General features: G+C 49.0%; 2 protein-coding genes across 2 annotated transcripts; both read left to right on the top strand.

Annotated features, from left to right (window-relative positions):
- The first annotated feature begins 2,769 nt into the window (after nucleotides 1-2,769).
- On the top strand, nucleotides 2,770-6,839 carry Dph3 (Diphthamide biosynthesis 3). Its single transcript, XM_037230493.1, has 3 exons — nucleotides 2,770-3,051; nucleotides 6,010-6,084; nucleotides 6,715-6,839. The coding sequence occupies exons 1-3, from the start codon at nucleotides 2,944-2,946 to the stop codon at nucleotides 6,784-6,786; spliced, it is 255 nt and encodes an 84-aa protein (XP_037086388.1). The 5' UTR covers nucleotides 2,770-2,943; the 3' UTR covers nucleotides 6,787-6,839.
- On the top strand, nucleotides 6,824-8,154 carry LOC119107120 (DNA-directed RNA polymerase III subunit RPC7-like). The gene has a single exon (XM_037230492.1). It carries the CDS (start codon nucleotides 6,855-6,857, stop codon nucleotides 7,515-7,517), a length of 663 nt encoding a protein of 220 aa, XP_037086387.1. The 5' UTR covers nucleotides 6,824-6,854; the 3' UTR covers nucleotides 7,518-8,154.
- The last annotated feature ends 12,498 nt before the right edge of the window (nucleotides 8,155-20,652 follow it).

Below are 20,652 nucleotides of genomic sequence, written 5' to 3' on the forward strand. Positions count from 1 at the left end.
CAAAAATGTGAATCTAAAGGAGGAGCGGTGGTTCTGTGACTATATAACTTTCAATCGTCTACATCGATGTCGTATTGGACAAACGGTTTTTACTACGATTGGGAGTGAGAAAAAAACGTCATTGTATGCATTCAAAAATGACAGTGTTATACAATCATGGCACTCCTCTTTGTTCTCATTCATTTATTGTCCCTAAATGTCACCACCCAGCATCCCAATCATTTGCAATGTAACCGATGTTTCTTACTCTGAAGGCCACCTAAGTATGATTTTTAGCAACGCTGAATCCATGTTTCAGCATGTCCGGCAGCCAACACGCTACCGGGTTGGTGAAGCTCCTAGTGTTCTGGACCTAATTTTCACAAATGAGGAGGGCATGGTGAGCCAAATCAAATACCTGCCAGGGCTAGGTAACGGTGACCATGTGGTTATCAGGTATACTTTGGTCTGCTACTCTGGGCTACAAACCCCTCGTCCGAGCCAGCTGACACACACAAATTACGAGCATCTGGCTGACACCCTCAGGTCAATGGACTGGTCCCTGATGGAGAGCCTCAGCCTCGAAGATGGTTACAAGTTCTTCAAGGAAAGAATCGCCAGGGCCACTGAGGTTTGCTCCGTCAGGAGAAAGGCCAAAGCTAAGAAGAATTTATACATGAACCCAAGGGCCATGCAACTAAAGAAGGCTAAGGAAAGACTATGGCGAACGTACACGCGGACTCAGGATGTTCTGGACCATGCCAGGTTTGTGCGTTGTCGCAATGACCTGCGGAAGTTGACCAGGTACCTTCGGAAAGAGTATGAGATTAAATTATTAGCAGACATCAAAAGAGACCCCAAGGCCTTTTGGAGGTACGCCAACTCTAGACTACGCACAAGATGCAGGGTAGAAGACCTTCTTGACGATGATGGAGTGCTGACCAGCAGTAGCGAAGGGAAGGCAAACGTCCTCTGTAAATTCTTCGCCAGCGTTTTCACGGACGAAGGGACTAGTGCCATGCCTGTGTTACCGTGTAACTTTACTGGACCGTTACTGGATGACGTGGCCATCTCTACCCAGGCAGTGGCAAGGAAACTGGCCGCTCTGAAGTCCTCGAGCGCCCCTGGGCCAGACGATCTCCATCCAAGGCTTCTTCGCGAGTCCGCAGATGCCCTGGCAGCACCCCTCAGCATGCTTTACCGAAAATCTTTGGCATCCGGAAGGCTCCCTCCGGAGTGGAAGCTTGGCGAGGTGGTCCCGATTTTCAAGAAGGGTAACCGACAATCTCCGGCGAGCTACCGCCCAGTGAGCCTTACTGCTATTCCCTCCAAGATACTCGAAACTTTCGTCCGTGATGCCCTACTTAATCACTTCTCAGAGTCTGGACTTCTTCATGCGGCCCAGCATGGGTTTCTCCCTAAGCGGTCCTGTACCACCCAGCTGTTAGAGGTTATGGAGGATTGGAGCGCCGCGGTAGAGGATGGAGAACCGGTGGACGTGGCGTATCTGGACTTCAGCAAAGCCTTTGATTCTGTTCCCCATAACCGTCTGCTCTCCAAGCTTCATGCTTACGGTGTGAGAGGTAATTTGCTACGCTGGATCAGGGCTTTTCTTACTCATCGGATGCAGAGAGTGCGGGTCCAGGGCTCGAAGTCGGACTGGACCGACGTCGTCAGCGGCATCCCGCAAGGGTCAGTACTTGGACCAACGCTGTTTATTATTTTCGTGAACGATCTACCAGAGCAAGTGCGAAGCGTGGTCAAGATGTTTGCGGATGACACCAAGGTCTACTGTCGTGTCCCGAGACCCCTGACTCACTCACCTCTGCAGGCTGACCTCGACGCCCTGGCCAAGTGGTCAAAGGAGTGGCTGCTCCCCTTTAGTGCAGCAAAGTGCAAAATAATGCACATCGGGAACTGCAACCCGAGGCTGACGTACTTCTTGGACGGTGCCGAAATCGCGGTCGAGTCCACCGAAAAGGACCTCGGGATCTTCGTGGATTACCGGCTCCAGTTCCACGTGCAGACCGCGGAAGCGATCTCCAAGGCCAACCAGATGCTGGCGGTCGTGAGGCGGTCTTTTGCCAATATCGATGCTCGCACCTTGCCATTGCTTTTTAAGATCTTAGTACGTCCGTACTTAGAGTATGGCAACGTTATCTGGGGCCCGTTCGGCAAACTGGACCAAAAACGGCTGGAACGAGTTCAGCGACGAGCTACCCGGCTTGTCTATGAAGTGAGGCGCCAGCCATACCCTGAGAGGCTCAGACTCCTTCAGCTGCCCTCACTGTACTATCGTCGTCGCAGGGGAGACATGGTAACAGTGTACCAGCTATTTCATGGAGGCATGTCGCTATCGGAAGAGGAGTTCCTGACAAGGCACAACTCGGAGGTGACGAGAGGACACCAATGGAAGCTCAGAAAACCTCGAGCTAGGACTCTCGTCCGTCGCAACTCGTTCAGCACGCGGGTTGTCAACGACTGGAACGCTCTTCCGCACCCGGTCGTGTCGTCGACCTCAGTTGAACAGTTCAAGGCTAGGCTTGATACGCACTGGGCTGACATCATGTACGACGTCCCACACTGAATATTCCCATAATTTGAGACTGTTTGGTTACCGGACCGGGAGCCTGACGAGACCGGGACCTACAGGCCTAGTGGCCTTTTACAATTCCCGATCACCATAAGGTAAGGTAAGGTAAGGTGAATCGACCGACCTTGCATCACGATACGCTAATGGCGCACGTTTGCCTAAGCGTTACACGTGAATCATGCCGCGGAGCGCAGCAGTGGGATGAGGAGTGCCACGTGCGGTGGTGGTCGCGTCGGGAGTTATGGTGTTCGCAGGTTGAGTGGCCGCGCGTGTGTCATTGGTTTTAACATTGGCGACTGCTTTTGGAAAGGGCGCCGGTTTTTGCGGTCAGGAGTTTCACTTTTCACGCTCGGTTGGATTGGTGGCGCGGAATGTCCGTGTTTCATGACGAGATAGAAATAGAAGACTTCGAGTATGACGAAGAAACGGAGTCCTTCAGTTATCCGTGTCCGTGTGGCGACAAGTTTATTATAACCAAGGTGACAATGACTTAAATTAATACGCGATTTGCATGCATTGTTTGTGCCTGGTGGTGTAAAAGAGGGACCTGAAAGGGAGTGTTCCGGTCAGGGTATACATTGCTACCTCATGTTAAGAAAGAGCATTGTACATCAATTGTCGTGTTTAAGGCAGAACTTATCATAATTATTCGTAGAACAGGTCATCTAAGCTCTTACCTTAGAACTTAGATAACTACGATGGCGAACATCCAAGCGCAAACACGCAGCAACCACGACCCCGGTGCCATTTCTACCCGTGATCGTCGCATCATTACTGCGTGATCACAACATTACTGCTTATCAAGAACCATAAAAGTGTACAAGGCCAAGGTGACAATAATTCAATAAAATGTGTTTCTTGCGTATCCAAGCAGTCTTCCATATTGTTTGTAGATTGGTCAACATGGTGGGGAAATATGACGTTTTTGCGTGGGAATGAAAAGCAAAATGGGAATATGATGGCTAAACAAGACTTCTTAGTATGGCACATATATATGGTGTGGAACGTGGATGCCAATGGGACAGTGGGTTGAAGGGGACAGGGTGGGGGTTAGGTTAGGTTAGGTTAGGTTGTTGCATCTGATGCATGTTTCAGTATCTTCAAATGAGAAACATTCCCTGTAATCTTGGAAATTTAGCACAGTTGGTGATGAACTGAGGTTGGAGCATACAGTTTTCAGGTTTGACACCTTAACACCACTTTGGTGTTTGCACTATATCATGTAGGTGTATGGTGTAGTGCTGCAGACACATTTACTGGAGAACTTCTGGGCTGGCTAAAATGGGAGCATATTTTGGGCATGGCAGAAAAAAATTATGTCGGGTACATCTGAAAATGATGAGAAGTTGTTATATTAAAAAGATGCTGTTGGGCAGCTCACCAAGTTTGTGCTTTATGTCTGACCTAAGAGTTAACTTTGGGAGTCAGATCTGTCTCATATTTTGAGATGCAAAAGCCAGGCCAGAGCAATTATCAAAGGTCTGAAATTGTATGCTCAGTTTTGTATGTGCTCTGGCCCTACATATTCAGCTAAAACCTAATATTTTAGATGGCCCAATCACAATGGTTTTAATAAAACATCAAATGTTTCTTTTGGTGGTACATATAAGCAAAGCATGGAGCTAAACTCAGTCCATTTGCTACAAATACCATCAGTTGAAAAGCATCTATTGTGCATTTGCTGTTGCTGTTGATGGGTATTTTAGGGCAACTACACTGGTCATTTTTTGCTCTAACTGGGCATTTGCATGTCATGGGAATGAACTGTTGGACCTGGAATATCCCCCCACAGTCAAGGTACTCTTTTACAAGTGGGGAGAGTGAAGACAAAGTTTGTGTTTACCATTGGCCAGCAGCTACAAAAAAACACTGGCATCAGGGGAGATGATTTAGATCTCAGAATTGTGTGTAGACAAATTGTGACCCAGAGGAAAATGAGCAGGAAATTATTTGTCATAAAACAGTTTTTTTAGCACCAACCAATCCTGATGACATCAAACGAAATATGGTTGCTACGATCAGGCTGTAACCAAAACATCATTGATCGAAATGCTGCTGCAGTGAGAATGCTACTAGGTGGTCCTTGCATCTCATTTGGTCCATGCGAAGATCAAAACTTTTGTGGATTGTTGCAGTGTCAAGGGAAGACAGAGCAAAATGGAAAATGCCTTGTCATTCAGGACTGGTTGGCAACATTGTGCCTATCTTCCTCAAAAGAGATTGGTAAATTTGTTCTCTTAAATGCCATTTCAGCCAGATGCATGCTTTGAAAGACTGGCATTGCTATGCCACACATGATGCACTGGGTAATTTATGGTTCGATTATAAAATATGAAGCATAATTAATGGTGCCAACCAAGTGATATATGTGGGAATTGGTGATGCCTACTGGGGCTCAAGAGGACATTTGTGTATTTGCTGAACTTGTGAAAAGTAAACATTCTGGGTGAAACTGCCATATGCAAATGTGCTTTCACATATGTGTACTCACACATGCAGATTATCATTTATTGTATAATCTTTATGTTGCTTCTGAGCATAGCGAGAACCTTTTGCTATTCTAAGGGAGGTTTCACATTTGTATGGGGTTTTAAACTGAAATAGGCATCTTGAAGATCATTTGGTGCAGTTCACAGCCCTGCCCTTCTTAAGACCCATGCTGCCCCCCCCCCCCCCCAGTTTTTGACCCATAGACCCCTAGCTAGGAGCTAAGACCCATACCCCATGAAGCGTCCACGAAGATGTGCGGACTACTTCGGGAAGACTTTTTCCAAGGCCATCCAGGCGTCCATAAAGTCATGATAATGTTATTGAAATTCTGCCATTCCAATGACCAAGTGGAAGCCAAGGCAAGAAAATACATTTGCTGATTCATTGATATCTGGCGTTTGTGAGTACGATGTCCAGATAAAACGGCCGTCAATAAGCTCGCAATTGGTGTTGTGCAATGTGTGATGACGTTATCAATCAGTGACGTATCGACGAGCATATTTGCTGAACAGAGAAATTATGCTGTCTAGAGAAGTCTTTTCCACTAAAAAGTACATCAACAATTATAAGTGAACCTGTTTTATTACATCTGGTGCTTGCCTGATCATGTTTAAATGTGGGACATTCCCTTTAATCAATGTCTATCCATGTATGCCCTTTTTGGATACTGGAGTGCTTAGGTCTCTTCGAGCCCTGCATCATTTCTGCAACCTTAATTTTAAAGCGTGTTATGTATCGCCACTAGTTTATAATGCGTCAGCAGGCAGCAGAGCAGAGGTGCTAATTACTGATGCTAGGAACGTTGATTCCACGAGCTGGAGGTGTAGTGGACTTGCCTGTTTTGTCCGTCCTATGTGGTTGTGTTTTAATGCATGATATTGCATTGCTTGATGTCCACTTGCAAAGCTGCGCTTGCTGTTTCATTCCACGTATTGCTATGTTTGCAGGAGGAGCTGATTGCTGGTGAAGACGTCGCTACTTGCCCGTCGTGTTCGCTCATCATTCGGGTCATTTACGATCAGGTGATGAAAGAGTGCTACTTCAATGCTTGCATCACATTTACCTGTTTTTGTGTGTGTGGGGGGGGGGGGGGGAGAATCCTGGCCGGTTATCTCTGTCCTCCTGTTGTGAACATTCAGAGTTACTCGACTGTTGTTTTTTTTGCGATTTTGGTTTGTTCAAATTTGCTTTCGTTGTTTACTTAGCAACGTTTGTTCTAATCGACATACACTTGTGTTAATGGAAGGGTGATGTGACAGTAGTAGTACCCTTATTGGAGAAAAAACTGGGAGAATGGAGATAAGTGCTGATATGTATATTATACATACATACATACATACATATATATATATATATATATATATATATATATATATATATATATATATCCTGTTTCACGTCAGGAATAAGGCTTTTACTACAGTCTGATCGATGTGAATGATTTTCCTTGGAATTGCACTCAACAGCTTATGTAATTTTGAAGGATGTGATAAATAAAAAGGCCTGAACTATAATCTTGGTTCTTCTGTCCCTGCAAGAGCAGCGGCAATGTCCTGGATGACCGCGAATTGTCCGTGTGTCCCTTGGTCGATGCAGGAAACGTTTTGCAGGACAGCACTTGGGCGAACTGAATACGTGTTGTGTGATCTCAGGACGACTACCTGGAGGAGGAGCTGCCGACGCCAGCGGCCGTGCCAACGACTGAGCCGCTGCAGACCGTGTGATCGGCGCGCCGAGCGCGACGCTTGCCCAGCCTGGTCCGCTACCCCGGGACGCCACTCCCGCCGCAGCGATGGGTGGACGCGGTCGAGGCCGAGGTCGCGGGGCCTCCATGTCGTTCAACGTCGAGCAGCTGGGTTTCGGACGCGGCGAGGCCCTGCCGCAGGCCGCTCTCGCTCCGCCTCCCATTTTCCCGCCGCTGAACACTAAGCCGCTGCCGCTGGTGGCTGACGTCCAGCACGACTACATGCTCGTCATCAAGAAGGAGCTCTCCATGTTCTGGCGCGACTCGCCGTTCTACATCACGCCCCCGGCGGTGCGCGGCTGCATAGAGCGCTACTCGGACCGTTATCAGGAACAGGCCGCCGGTGGTCCCCAGACGGACCGACACACCGACATCTCGCGGATACCAGGTGAACTTAAACTGTCCGCTACGACCGTTCGCAAACGCAGACGTGACAAGCCGGGCGTAGCGCCGACCGCGGCCAAGACGGCTCGCGGCGGTAAGGATGTGACTGAGAAGTTGGACCAGCTGGAGAAGCGAGAGAAGCTGGGGGACCCTGAGGAGCAGAAGGAGGACAAGGAGGGCGCCGTGGACTCGGGTGAGGAGGAAGTGGGCGAGACGGAGGATGTGGAACTGGACGAGGGTACCGACTATATCAATGACTATTTTGATAATGGCGAGGATTACCTGGAAGCGGAGGACGATGCGTTGGAGGAGGGGCCGATCTTTTGATGCACTGCTGTGATATGTCCAGGATTTTTTAGGGTCGGCCCCCTTTCTGGATACCAGTCTCAACTATGCGGCCACGTTGCGATGTTCCAGTTATCGGCGAAGATGACATAAAAAGGTTTGAATTCGTGTTGAGAATGTTACAACGTCTTTGTAACCAGCATGTGAGCCTAACTGGTTTACCCCCTAAGTCAACGTGCTGCAGTACGGCGTTTATTGCTCTTCGGGGCGCAGCAGTGTGGTGCGTATGTGTTGCTGGAAAACATGACTGGCGCAGTGTACTGGTGAGAGCTGTAAGGAACGATGTGACTGATATCAGCTGCTTTGTTTATTTATTTTGAATGGTGCGGAGGATGCGGTTTCTGTGCGCGATACGCACAGGGGCTTGCGGATGTGTGCACAAAATTGAGAAAATTACGTCAGCGGTGACCGTTGAAGAATAATTGTTATGCAATTATTCTGTTGAGCTTTCGATGTGAGTAATTTGCTTTGTATTTACCCACAACTGAATTGTTGCGTCCTTCTCTACTCACTCTTTTGATTATGACTGTGGTTACCGTCGTCTTCTGGATGCCTGCGTAGGCGGACGATGAAGGGCTCGGCGAAAAATGCCCGGATAACAATATACCTGGCACTTGTTGTTACGTGCTGCCGTACCAGCCGGATTTCGAAATTCCCAGGCCTCAAGGAATTGAAAAAGCCTAACCTCAAAAAGTAACAAACTGCGTACCATTAGGGTGGTTGTTGTCCATTCCAGCCTTGAAACGAATAGGACCATCCAAAAATGACGATGCAATGCGTGGGAAGCAACGGCATTATTCCCACGTAATGCTTCTATTTGCCAGTCGCTGGCCTTTCGCCACGGAGTTCATGCAGTTTTGAACTTGGAGCCTTGTGGATCTCACGGAAGTCTGGTGCCGCATTGGTGCGCTGGCGCCGTGAGGGACGTGTGCGTGCTGTGGCGCCACCGTCTGAACAAAGCACTTCTGCGCGGTTGGCCGGTGCTTTAATACTGACGCAGTGCTTTACGACACCAAGGATCATTGGTTCGCCATGGGTTGTTAGATTTGATGTATTCACCTTTTTACCTTTAAGCTATTTGCATTTAATGTTATACACGATCGGAAAATTGTTGACGCTTATGTCCACACAGGGACTTTCCATAAAGTGGGTGAGTCTCACATCACCACATCACCCTATCAGGTTTCCACCGATTCCTGCCGACCAGCCACTTCCAGTCCCATGCAAAAATTATGATGCTATAGTTACAGCTTCCGGTGATTGCAGACCAAACATGGACTTGTGTGAAGTCTGCGGCATCAGTAGTTATCGTCCTAAAAGGAGTATTCCACCTTTTTGTACCTCACTTATTCTTACGTCGGACGCGTACAATTTGATCAGTAATACCAGTATTCTCGAAATCTTTCTGAAAAGCTCAGAATTTCTATTTGAAGTAGTCGACCCTGCGGAGAAATCTTGTTTGACGACCTGCTCACCACTATGAAAGCAGTACCTTTAATTTGATTTGTTTTTTTTTCCAGAGTGCGTATTCTGTAATGTTTGCAACGCACTAATGGGTCAGTATGTTAGTGTAACAAATGCCACGGGAGCTCAAAGCACTGTTTAGACAGAAAATATTTGGGAATATGAAGCAATCATTTTACGAATTAAACGGAATACTATTGTGTTTGAATTTTTTCCCTAACGTTTACAAGGCGGCGCTTTTGACGCACACTGGCAGTGGGAATGGAAGCATCACGTGGTTCATGTGACGCACTGGTTCAAACTTCAACCAATGCGCCTCTCGGTGGCAGGCCCTTGGCTGGGCCAACAACAAACGTTCTTTTATTCGCACCAGTGGAGGTGTGCATGGCGTGCATAATGACGGCGGTCGCGACTGAGGGAAAGGTGTGCTGTAATAAAGCGTTGACAGCGTACTTTGGACTCGAAAATAATTTTGATGTTGTTATGATGTCTGCAGTGCTGCAGTGACACCACCCAGTGCTATGTTTAGATGTAACTAGTCCTGAGGTTTCACTTGGGTATGTGTTTGAAACATTTCCCCTAAAGGCGGGACACGTCCTTTAAACAAATTAATCACTCTTGAGTCGCCGTCAGGGAGCCTGACTGTAATTCATTGCTGTCTCCGCGCGTTACACCGGTAAAATATGATGATAAAATGCAGAGCCGGTTGGGTTTCACCTGTTAAGTAGGCACTGGAACTCCTTTTTCTGCCATAAATAACAGAAGTTCTCGTATGACGGAAAAGCTTCTTGCTTTTCTTCGCCCTAAAATGGTTATCAAAGCGTCCGTATCTTGAAAGTCATCAGGTACCCTAACTTCAGACTAGGAAGTCTTAGCTGTCTAAATAATTCAAACCTGGATCAAAAAAGGATTTACATGTTATTAGAACAACACGCACCCCTCCAACATGGCTCTTTACTTTATTGGCTGATAGTACGTTTGGTCGTGGAAAATAATCACCAAAAATATATACAGTCCCTTAGTAGAAAACATCTTGAATCCCTACCCATGTAACTAGAATGGCATGCAACAACTCAGCAAGATATCTTCACTTTACTTGGTAAAGAACGGCGCGGTCATGGAAAGGACAAAACTAATTAAGCTGTTCAGTTGCATGATCAACTCATTGACAGCCTGTCCACCTAATGAAAATTCGCCATATAGTCGACGCTTTCCGTCTTGCCCACGACGGGCCGTTCCATCAAGGGACCGTGAACCGTGAACCATGAATGTGTGGCTGCACGATCATACGGTCAAGAATACCCAAGCCGACAAGGGAGGCAGAAGCCCCAATATGGCCACACAGCCCATACACGGTGGAAGACCCGAGATGAGCGAGGTCTGAACATGTCGAGACACCGAAAAAGTGAATGTCCAAAGAAGGAGATTGCGCCCAAAGACGGTCAAATGGCCGGCCTGCACTTAAAAACTCGAAGCAGCCGAGGGATCTGAAACAGTCAGAGTTGCCGTGGGGTGTCATGGCCCCAAGACGCCTCGTAGGCTTCTGGTCTAACAAGGTGCTTCACCAGTCAAGTGAACTTTAAATGGTCAAGGGCCAAAACGATCAAGAGGCGTGCAGTCGACCGAAGCGTCCCAGAGCACCAGAATGGTCGGCTGACTCCGAGGCTGTGAAGGATATTTGCCACGGCGAATGCACCACAAGGTAGGCAAGGGACAACATCAGGGCCTCGTGATGTTCGAGTGATCCCGACTGGTCTAGTGAGTCGCGAACGATCAGGAACCCCCAAAAGGTCACGGCTCACAGAGGCGAACTGAAGCGGCCGTAAGGCGCGAGCCGTTTGCGGGTCGAGACGCCAGGAAGCGAAATATCTTAGGTCGCGCGTGTTCCTATGTCCCGACTGCTTTCGCACATGGGGGTGCTTGCCTGCGTGCGTTTGTGTACACTCGCATCGGCGGCATGAAGCACACAAGGGTTATTACGCAAGGTACGCATGCTTTTGGGTGCGTATGCCAGCCAAACTATTTGAAAATTGTGCTCATGTCTACAAATGAACGCATGTGTTTTCAAAATTGAACATTGCCCATTGTCGTCAGAGGCGTAGTTTCGCCAAGTAATTTGAGGGGGCATTGAAAGAACTCAGCATACTCCCAACAAAAGGGCCACCAGCGTGGTCCTCCCTCCCCGCTCCCCCCGGATTTGGCCCAGTTTGTTCTCGAAGTTGAGACTGGAGCACAAGTTAAAGGGAGCTTCACCGTGCCCTTCCCCCCTCCCCCCCCGAACTGAAAAGAAACCATGCGCCGCAACGACATCGTTAGTAAATTCGTTTGCATATCTTTCCTTATAATGACAGCCGTAACTAATACGCTAAGGACGTCCACAAAGACATATATGTCAGACAAAATAATTACATCGAAATCGTCTCAGTGCGAGCCTATCCGGCGTTCGTCAATGAAGTGCTCAACAATATTTTTCGTCATCTACGCTGGTGGAGTACAACATGCATGTATGGGGCCTCCCCTGTGCAAGGATGTATGGGGTCTTCCCCGCGCACCATGGATGGCGCACGCCTCATGGGACCAGTCAAGAACACAATGCGTCACCTTCTCCACTGCCGGCTGGCGCTGCAGGGCTTCAGGCCCGGCTCTTCCCTCGCTCCCCCACGGAGTGTTTACAGCGTCCGGCGGGCGTGACCTCACCAGATCCGACAGGGCACTTCTTCTGGGCAGCGTCCGTCGCCAGTGCCTAATTTCCAGCCTTCCAGTCGGGCCAGTCAGATTGCTCAACAGGCCGGAACGGGGGAGCGGCCGGTACGGCGGCGGCCCGCGGGCGCCCCCCGACTCCGGTTACGGGACGGGGACGGCGCCGGCCGGCCCGGCGGCCCGCCAGCCACCTGGCCGCCGCAGCCGGGCGGTCAGCAGCGGCATGCACCGGCCCGGCGCCACCAGCCGGCGCCTCCGAGGCCACTGGTCTACACATGCTTCAGTCCCTTAGGGTCGGTGATAGCGAAGAGCATACAATAAGGTGTGCCGGAAAGGAGGAGAGCGTGGTTACATCCAGCTTCTCAACCTTCTCACTGCTCAACGCCATCGATTAATTCAGTGAAAGCACACCTTGGGTGCACATCCTCCCCTTTATCATCTTTTCATCGTTGTTAAAAAAGCAGGTTATTTGGATTATTGTTTCCTCAATCGCTGACCTTAATGTTGATTTCGGTGGTGAGTGACAGCAGGACGGGTTACAAACATTTACTGAAGGTCCTAAGGTCCTAAGGTCCTAAGGTCCTAGCCGTCTTTCGCCAGCCCCTTTGCCTACCAGTTACTTGTAATAAAATTCTCGATCGAACGAAAGTGGAAGGTGTTCCGATGACCTAAACGTAAAGTGGTTTTTAACACCGCAATATATATGCATGATACCGCTAGACATTTCAGTGATATGTGAAGTTGGTTATTAGGGCTGGCCGCATTTTATTTCAAAGACAGATGCTCGTTTGCCATCGTTGGCGGACCTTTCTCTCGGTCCTTAAATAAAGTCAAACATATCAAGTCCCGCACGGGAACGACACATCAAATGTACAATGATTATATATACCATGAAACACTAACTCACCGTTGCCTGTACGGAGTTTTAGGAGTTCAAATTGAATTGTAACGCTGAAAATGAGAAACGCCGTACAAGACCTTCCACCCACGCATGCCAATGCGAGGGATAGTAAAACTTTGTTGAAACACTTTGTTGGACAGAAATGAAGCAGAATGAAAGGTAGCATGCCAGCTTTTCGTACATATTACCTATTGTTAAATCAGTTAGATATTGGCGATTCGACCAGTAGCCCAAGTCTTCTCAAAATCCTTGTGAATAGCTAAAAATGTCGTTCTGAAGCAGCTGCTCCTGCGGGAAAAATCTCATTGAATCCCAGCTCACCACTAGGAAAGTAGCACATTTCATTTGCTTTGCTTTTTCCAACATGTGTGCTCTGTTATCTTTGCAACACACTGATTTGTCGACATTTGCGTGTAACAGGTGCCACGAAAGCTTGAAGCACTTTGTTTAGACAAGATATATGCGAACATGAAGCCCTTATCCCACGAATGGAAAGGGTAGTTATAATACCATGACTTTGATTTCTTCTCCATGGCGTTCCTATAGTGTGTTTTTCCGCGCTCTTTGGGTTTGGGAAAAGGAGCATGACGTGGTCTACAATGGTACACTGGCTCAGGTTTCGATCAATACCTTTGTCGGTAACTGGCCTTTGGCGCCCGCTGTGCCAATCACAAATGTGTGCTTGTACTGACGTCATTCAGTAACAGCTGGTAAAGGCCCTCAGCAGATTCAAAGCCCTGCAGACAGTTCTGAAGAACTCAGCACGACGGAAAAGCTCCGCCGTCGTCATGACGACGGCGGTTGCAATGTATTCACGTATATAAGGTGTATCAAAAGTTTAGATGTACCTCGTAAGGCTGCTGACCTACGGCAGATCAAAGTCAGGCCATGGATTCAGCGAAGCCAATTTCTAGGGAATCGTTCAATCTGATGCAGCAACGGAATGTTAAACGAAGTCACCCATCTTTGAGGTACTTTCTCACGCAACACAATTTAATGAACAAATTTCATTCACCTAGGGTCAGGCATGAAGGTCAGACCGCGGTCAAGATCAACCTGTTTAATTTCTCTATGGCTTGCTTTATGAGATAATTTCTGGTGTTTATTTCCAATATATTGGTGGCAGCAACCACATAATGCATTTTCTATGAACTTATCAAGGGTTACAATAGGTCCGTGACTCAGAATGACCCAGGTCAACATTTCGTTTTTGGGAACATACTGCCTAGTGTAATCTTTGTCGCTTATTCAAATGCAAAGCTTAAAACAGTCCTGCGTAATTTTGTTACTATGACCATCGAAAGGTCAAACAAGGTCCCTGACCTTAAATGAGCATGTGAGCTTTTGCTTGCTTAAAATAAGTATCTAAGCTCTAGGGCACCTTGGATACCAATCTGGAGCTTCGCCGTGTTCGACCTTATTTGACTCAAGGGTCATGACCTAGAAAACTCGAACTTTGACCTAAGTAAGTTGACGTACAGACCAACTCGCCCTGTGATTTGGTGTCTCTAGCTCTTTCTGTTCTTGATATCTTGGGGGTCAGTTTGGTCCCCCACCCGAGCAAAGGGTATCCAACCGGCCACCCGCGCGTGTTAAGAGTGCGGGAAGAAAACGAAGTAGGCTGAAGCGCAGAGGCAAAACCCACACACTTTCGGCCTTGCCATCTTCAGGTGCAGAAGTGGGAAGAGAAGAGAAAAGCGGACAAGCCAGGCTTTTGGTTGGCACTCGATGCCAGCAATGGTTTGCTTCTAGAGATGCGTTAAAAGCTTCAGCAACTGCAAAGGATAAATCAATGCAGGTCTCTCAAGGTATCACAGTTAGTTATAGCGCCTGTCGTCTTCGGATTCACCCACCAGCGGCACGGTGGGTTCAAGTCGTCTTAAGCACTCGCTGTGCGCTTCTGTCGGGATGGCTCGTGGCCGGTTGCAGCTCTGTCCTAGAGCTTTGGCTTGCAGCAGCCGCACTGAAGGCCAAACGATGGCAGTGGATAGGACGGACCGCGGTGAGCATTACGGTACGTTAAACTTTCGCCGCAAAATTATGCCGTTAACCTGGAATTTCACGATCGGATGGTGGAGTCAGGGATCGCTTAACAACCGCTGACTAGCGTGGATTCTAATTCCAGCAATCCATGCAATCAACAGGCTCTGACTAAAAATATAAAATAAAAACATCATGACGCATTAAAGGACCATGCAGTACAACATGTATTTTTTTTTAGCACAAAAAGGACCACACCGTATAGATGACCGTCAAGAGCTGATTTGGGCTCACAACACGACCAACGGGAACACTACGTCAAGGACACGAGAGGAATGTGCCGGATTCCGCGATGACAAGGCACGACTAAAAAGTTTCATTGAAAACTTGACCTGCGCACCACACGCGCGCGAAACTTATTTCATGTCGCATAGCAACATCGGATGTTTTTATCTAGTTATTTGTACCTACTAACTACGTGTCCACCTGAATTTGGCTAATTACCGACATCTCATTGAATGAGTATCAACAAGTTTATACTCATATTTCACGTCTGACACGTCACAGAACGTATGTTTTTAATTTTCGGTTACTTATTCGTGAGTTCCTAACGGCCATTCACCTGACTTAACAGTCCCTCAATCAATCATGTTGTGAAACCAGTATGTCGACCGCAGCTTTAAGATCTCGGTCGCAATTAGCGGCGGGTACTTTTGGTTTATGAAGCCATGTCCTGGTCACAAAATCAGTCAGCCGCTGTTGCCTAGCCCAGCTAGCCACGGACGCAAAAACTGGTCAGCCGCAGCCAGCCCTGCATGTCATTTAGGCATTTACAGGAATGTACGCATTAATAATCAAGATCTTTTACGTCTGCATGCACATATGTTGTATGCATATTGTTCGTACATTGCTTGTCTGAGGTAGTTGGAAATGGGGCACATTGCCGTTTAGTGAACGCATGCATCAACACCTCAGAAGTGTGCATGCATTTCCAGCGAAAAATACTGATCGGAAATGGATGAATTGCATGAGAGTTTTGTCTTTACTTTCCAGCTCTTTTCTACCGAATATACAGTCAAACTAAACATGTCTTCTAGGTCCTGCCACTCAACGCACACGTCATCCTTCCTACATAACGTGATGACGCTAATCAGGCGCAGATACATGATTTATCTCACTGGGAACTGGTTCAGAGAGGGCCTGCTGTGCTGTCAGGGACCCCAAGAAGCACCGCGACTTCCTTAATTATGACCGCTATTAACAGCATGACAGCATTGGGTCCTCTGAGCGAATAGAAAGTACCTAGTACAAGTTTGGAAGACCCTGGCACCGAATGATTGAAAGTGCGTGGCAACTCAACATAGAGCGCCCCAGTCAACAGCGCAGCGCCCCGCAGGCAGGGTAAAGGGCTCCAGAACTTCTCCGATCAAGCTCCCAGCCCCCACCAAGCAGCAAGTTTGCTTTGCCAATGCACCATGTTAGCAGGACGTGGGGAGCAGAGTGCCCGGCAGTCATGACCTGCAGGTCAGTCGATCGAGGCGTCGGATATCAGGTCCCGCCGACGAGTGTGACCTGAAGGCAGGCTTTGCCGATGAGGTCGTCCTGATATCAGGCCTTGGGAAGTAAGGCGCCGGGCTATCGAGGATTGGAGGGTAGAGTCCCCGGCTATCGGGGCGTGCCGAGAAGTGTGCACGTCTACCTGGGATCCCCGAGCACGCTGCCTGTCTATCGGGACCAGCCGAGCAGGATGCTCGGATAACAGGTTTTTGGGAACAACGCGCCAGAGTATCAGGGCTTGTCGAGCACTGTGCCCAGCTATCAGGGCCTGCTGAGCGGGGTGTGTAGCTATCAGGGCCTGCTGAGCAGGGTGTGCGGCTATCAGAGCCTGCTGAGCAGGGTGCCCAGCTATCAGGGTCTGCCGCGCAGGGACGTTTCCGGCGCGTCATCCGCCGGCCGCGCTAATTACGATGTCTATCGGCGCCCGGGCGGCAATAACGGCGCCGCGCGCCGCCGGCGCCGCTTTGTGCGCGTCGATAATGAAAAGTCGCCACGTGCCGGTACGGAGTCGCGTCGGCGGCGGCGCGCGGTGCCTGCTCCCCGCGCCCGCCCGCGCCCCCCCGCCCGACGCCCGCTCTTCCTGCACCGGGGGTCCCGGGCGCGCGCCCGTTGTCATGGTGATCTGCCGCGAATAAAGACGGAAGTGGGCGAGAGGCGAGCCGGATGCTGCGCCGGCTGCCGGCGGGGAGCGTCAGGGCGAGCCGGGGTCTGTGTGCCGACGAGATTGACGGCGCGACGCCACTTAGCAGCGGGACGCGCGGTCGCAGCGCCAGGACCCGCCGCGATCGACGAGCTCCGTGCGCCGACGGCCAATGCGAGGCCGACACGGGGCCGTTGACAACGGAGTCTGTTCCGAGAGCGGCGCCAAGACTGGGGCGAGCGGAGCCCACTTGGCTCGGCGGGCCCATGGATGCCTTACTGAGGCTTCGGGACGCCCTTAAGGAGCACTCCTCAAGGTACCACTAAACGAAGGTCATGAACAGATTCGTTAGGAAAGTGGGTGCATAATCAAAAGTAACTGGTAGCGGTAGGCGGTTTTGAAGAGCACTGGGATATGCTTCTTCAGGTATGGGTTTCAAAGTGTAAGAGGGCGCGGCGGATGGACTTTGAGGTCATCGTGTTGTTGGGCACGAGGTTGTGTGTAAGTAAGGCCAAACCGGAACATCAGTTACTGAGGTCACAAAATTCAAAGATGTTAGGCCTATGACAAACTCTCCAATTTATAATTGTCCAAAAACAAAAAGCAAGGGCAAATGCCCTGCCCTGCTCCGGTGCACAGTGTAGGGATGACCGCCGGACCTGCCCTGCCTTGCTCCGGTGCGCAGTGCGGGGATGACCGCTGGGTCCGCCCTGCCCTGCTCCGGTGCACAGTGTGGGGATGACCGCCGGACCTGCCCTGCCCTGCTCCGGTGCACAGTGTAGGGATGACCGCCGGACCTGCCCTGCCTTGCTCCGGTGCACAGTGCAGGAACGGCCGCTGGGCCTGTTCTGCCCTGCTCCGGTGCACAGTGCGAGGATGACCGCTGGGTCTGCCCTGCCCTGCTCCGGTGCACAGTGTGGGGATGACCGCCGGACCTGCCCTGCCCTGCTCCGGTGCACAGTGTAGGGATGACCGCCGGACCTGCCCTGCCTTGCTCCGGTGCACAGTGCAGGAACGGCCGCTGGGCCTGTCCTGCCCTGCTCCGGTGCACAGTGCGGGGATGACCGCTGGGTCTGCCCTGCCCTGCTCCGGTGCACAGTGCGGGGACGGCCGCCGAGCTCTGCCATGCCGTCCACATTCGGAGCAGGTCCGGCCATTTGATTGGGACGTGATCGCCGCCGGCCGCTGTTTCTGCGCCATTGGCTGCTCTCTCATGAGGAAACGGCCGCAACTGGTGACGGCCGTCAGGCCTTCGTCACGACTTCACGTCACAACGTCACCGCGACACTACATCGCGACGTCATTACACTAGCGCCGCTGCGTCACTGCGTGGCGCGATGTCGCGTTATTGCGTTATAGATCATGGCACGCAGTTATGGCGTCACTTTATTGTGACTCCACGTCTTCGCATCAGCTTAGAATGTCATTGTGCCGCTGTGTTTTACGACAAAACTGCCAGCCCCAGAGCGTAACCCTTTCAAAGACGGAGTCTGGTGAACCAGGTGAAGCCGGCGCTGCTGTCTGAATGGAAGTGGCACGCCCCAGCGGAAGCCCAACGCCTATGGTGCCCCCACTGATGCGTCACAAAATAGCCAATGAAGCAAACAAATTTCACGCAAAGCTTCTGTGAAACCAGCAGTTACCGAACTAGGTGGCCATTTGAGTCTGGATGCCGACGCCGGACGGAAACGGGAATGAGGTACAGGTGAGATAGCGTTTACTAACTGTTTTAAAGATTGATATTAAAGCTTTTATATAAAAGTGACGTGACCACAGCCTGTGCAAGGTTTACAATGCAACAGACAATGCTCGTCTGTCCAATATGCATGACCCTCCATGCTAAAAACCTTACACTCATTGACCATAAATAAGACAGTAGTAACAGCCTTATTCCTCTCAGAAAACCAGGAGAAGGGATATCTATCTATCTATCTATCTATCTATCTATCTATCTATCTATATATACATATATATATATATATATATATATATATATATGTATATAACGTAGATGTGTTAACAAGTTGCGAAAATATCAAAGCATCTATATCTCCATTGTACTGGTTTTTCTACGAGGAATAAGGCTATTACTACTGTCTCATCTTTGTGCATAATATTTCTCGCAAATGTAATTGACAGCTTACGTACTTTTTAAGTTCATCGGCTAGTTAAATTCTTTGACGAAAGCCCGAAACTAGGGAAATTGCAACATCACTTTTGGGATCACTGTTGTGTGTTCATTCTCATTTCAACAGTCAGCATTTTGCCTGTTGTGTCATCACGAATAAAATTAGACTTACTTTAGTCTTGCTATTGTACTTGCTATTTGGATACATGGCGTGGATGTTGTCGTATTAGCTTGTTATTATACTGTAATATTTATCATTCACAGTACACACCTTAACAAAATGAGATTTGTCGTACCAGAAGTGCCAAGGTGCAGGATTTTATGGCAACGGCCCGCTCGGGATCGAACATAGGGGCTGCCCATGTATTATACTCATGAAAAGGAGTGGGGTTTGATGGGGCGGAATCAAGGCAAAGTAGAGGAGGGGATATAGACAGCACATCGTTACGCTCGGACGTGGTAGCAAATCATGCTGAAATGCTTTGTGAAATGTTTGAAAAGTTTGAAAAGAAAAGTGAAAAGTGAAAATGAAAAAAACAAAAGGTTTCTGTAGCACACCATCTGCACCACTGAATGTTGAGCACTGGTCAGGGGGTCACTAAAACGGTAAACCAATATCCGCGCGAGTACGCATCAGCATTTAGCTTGAAAACCACATATGTACCACTCATATGCTAAGCCATTTTAGCATGCGAAGAAATCATCAAGCATGTTGTGGTGACCCATGCATAAGCAGCTAACGCATTTGGCTCCCAAATTAAGGGCTTGGGTTTTAATCTTGGTTTCCCCATGGTTCTTTGAACGCAGGGACGTCACTTTATACATTTTCGGGGGCCTGAGTCCCCCCCCCCCGAATTCGGACTAGACCCCCCAATGCTCCTCTAAGCCCCCCTCCCCCAATGCAGATGAGCAAAGAGAGAATACTGGACCACACAAATACAGAACAATGACCTTGACTATAGGTATTACTGGGTAGTAGGTACCTCAAAACACCACTATTAGTATCATATCAATTTTGTACCAAATAATACCCTAAATGTACCTCCTTTTTGGCATGGCAACTCCTTCATATGCCAGTCTGCAAATGCTTGACAACATTTTCAAATGGTGACGCCTGGATCGGAATTAGGAGCAACTGACTGCAATATGTGGCAGCTTTCAAAAGTTCAGGGAGGCCCAGTTAAAAGGTAATGCATGTTTTCCCCAGAAGCGGCAAGTGTATTTGCACAGTGCACAGTGCTTTCGTCATATAATCGTGACTGTGGTGGATATAACAACACGATCATCGACAGCAGTAGTCACCAGCGATTCCTTTTTAAGATTTACAAAACGCGTCTTATGTAAATCAACCCGCACTCGAAGCTTCTCACAAAAAGGCGGCTCATATTAACCTGAAATGGAAGTCGCAGGAAGTAGTACTACTAGTAGTACTTCGCAGGAAAGCAGTACTAAATAGACAAAATATTAAAAAAGCTGTTTTTACGTTTTGAAATCAAAGATGAAATTCAAGTGGCCGAAATCCGGGAGAAATGACTCTTTTTTGGAGCAGGCCAGGTTCACCTCCTCTTTTTTGGAGCAGACCAGGCCCACCTCCTTTTTTTGGAACAGGCCAGCTTCACCTCCTCTTTTTTGGAGCAGGCCAGGTTCACCTCCCCTTTTTTGGAGCAGGCCAGGTTCACCTCTTTTTTGGAGCACGCCAGGTTCACCTCCTCTTTTTTGGAGCAGGCCAGGCTCACCTTTTCGGCTG

The sequence above is a fragment of the Pollicipes pollicipes genome, unplaced genomic scaffold (assembly GCF_011947565.3).
Source record: "Pollicipes pollicipes isolate AB1234 unplaced genomic scaffold, Ppol_2.1 Scaffold_6686;HRSCAF=7923_pilon_pilon_pilon, whole genome shotgun sequence".
Classification (NCBI taxonomy): domain Eukaryota; kingdom Metazoa; phylum Arthropoda; class Thecostraca; order Pollicipedomorpha; family Pollicipedidae; genus Pollicipes; species Pollicipes pollicipes.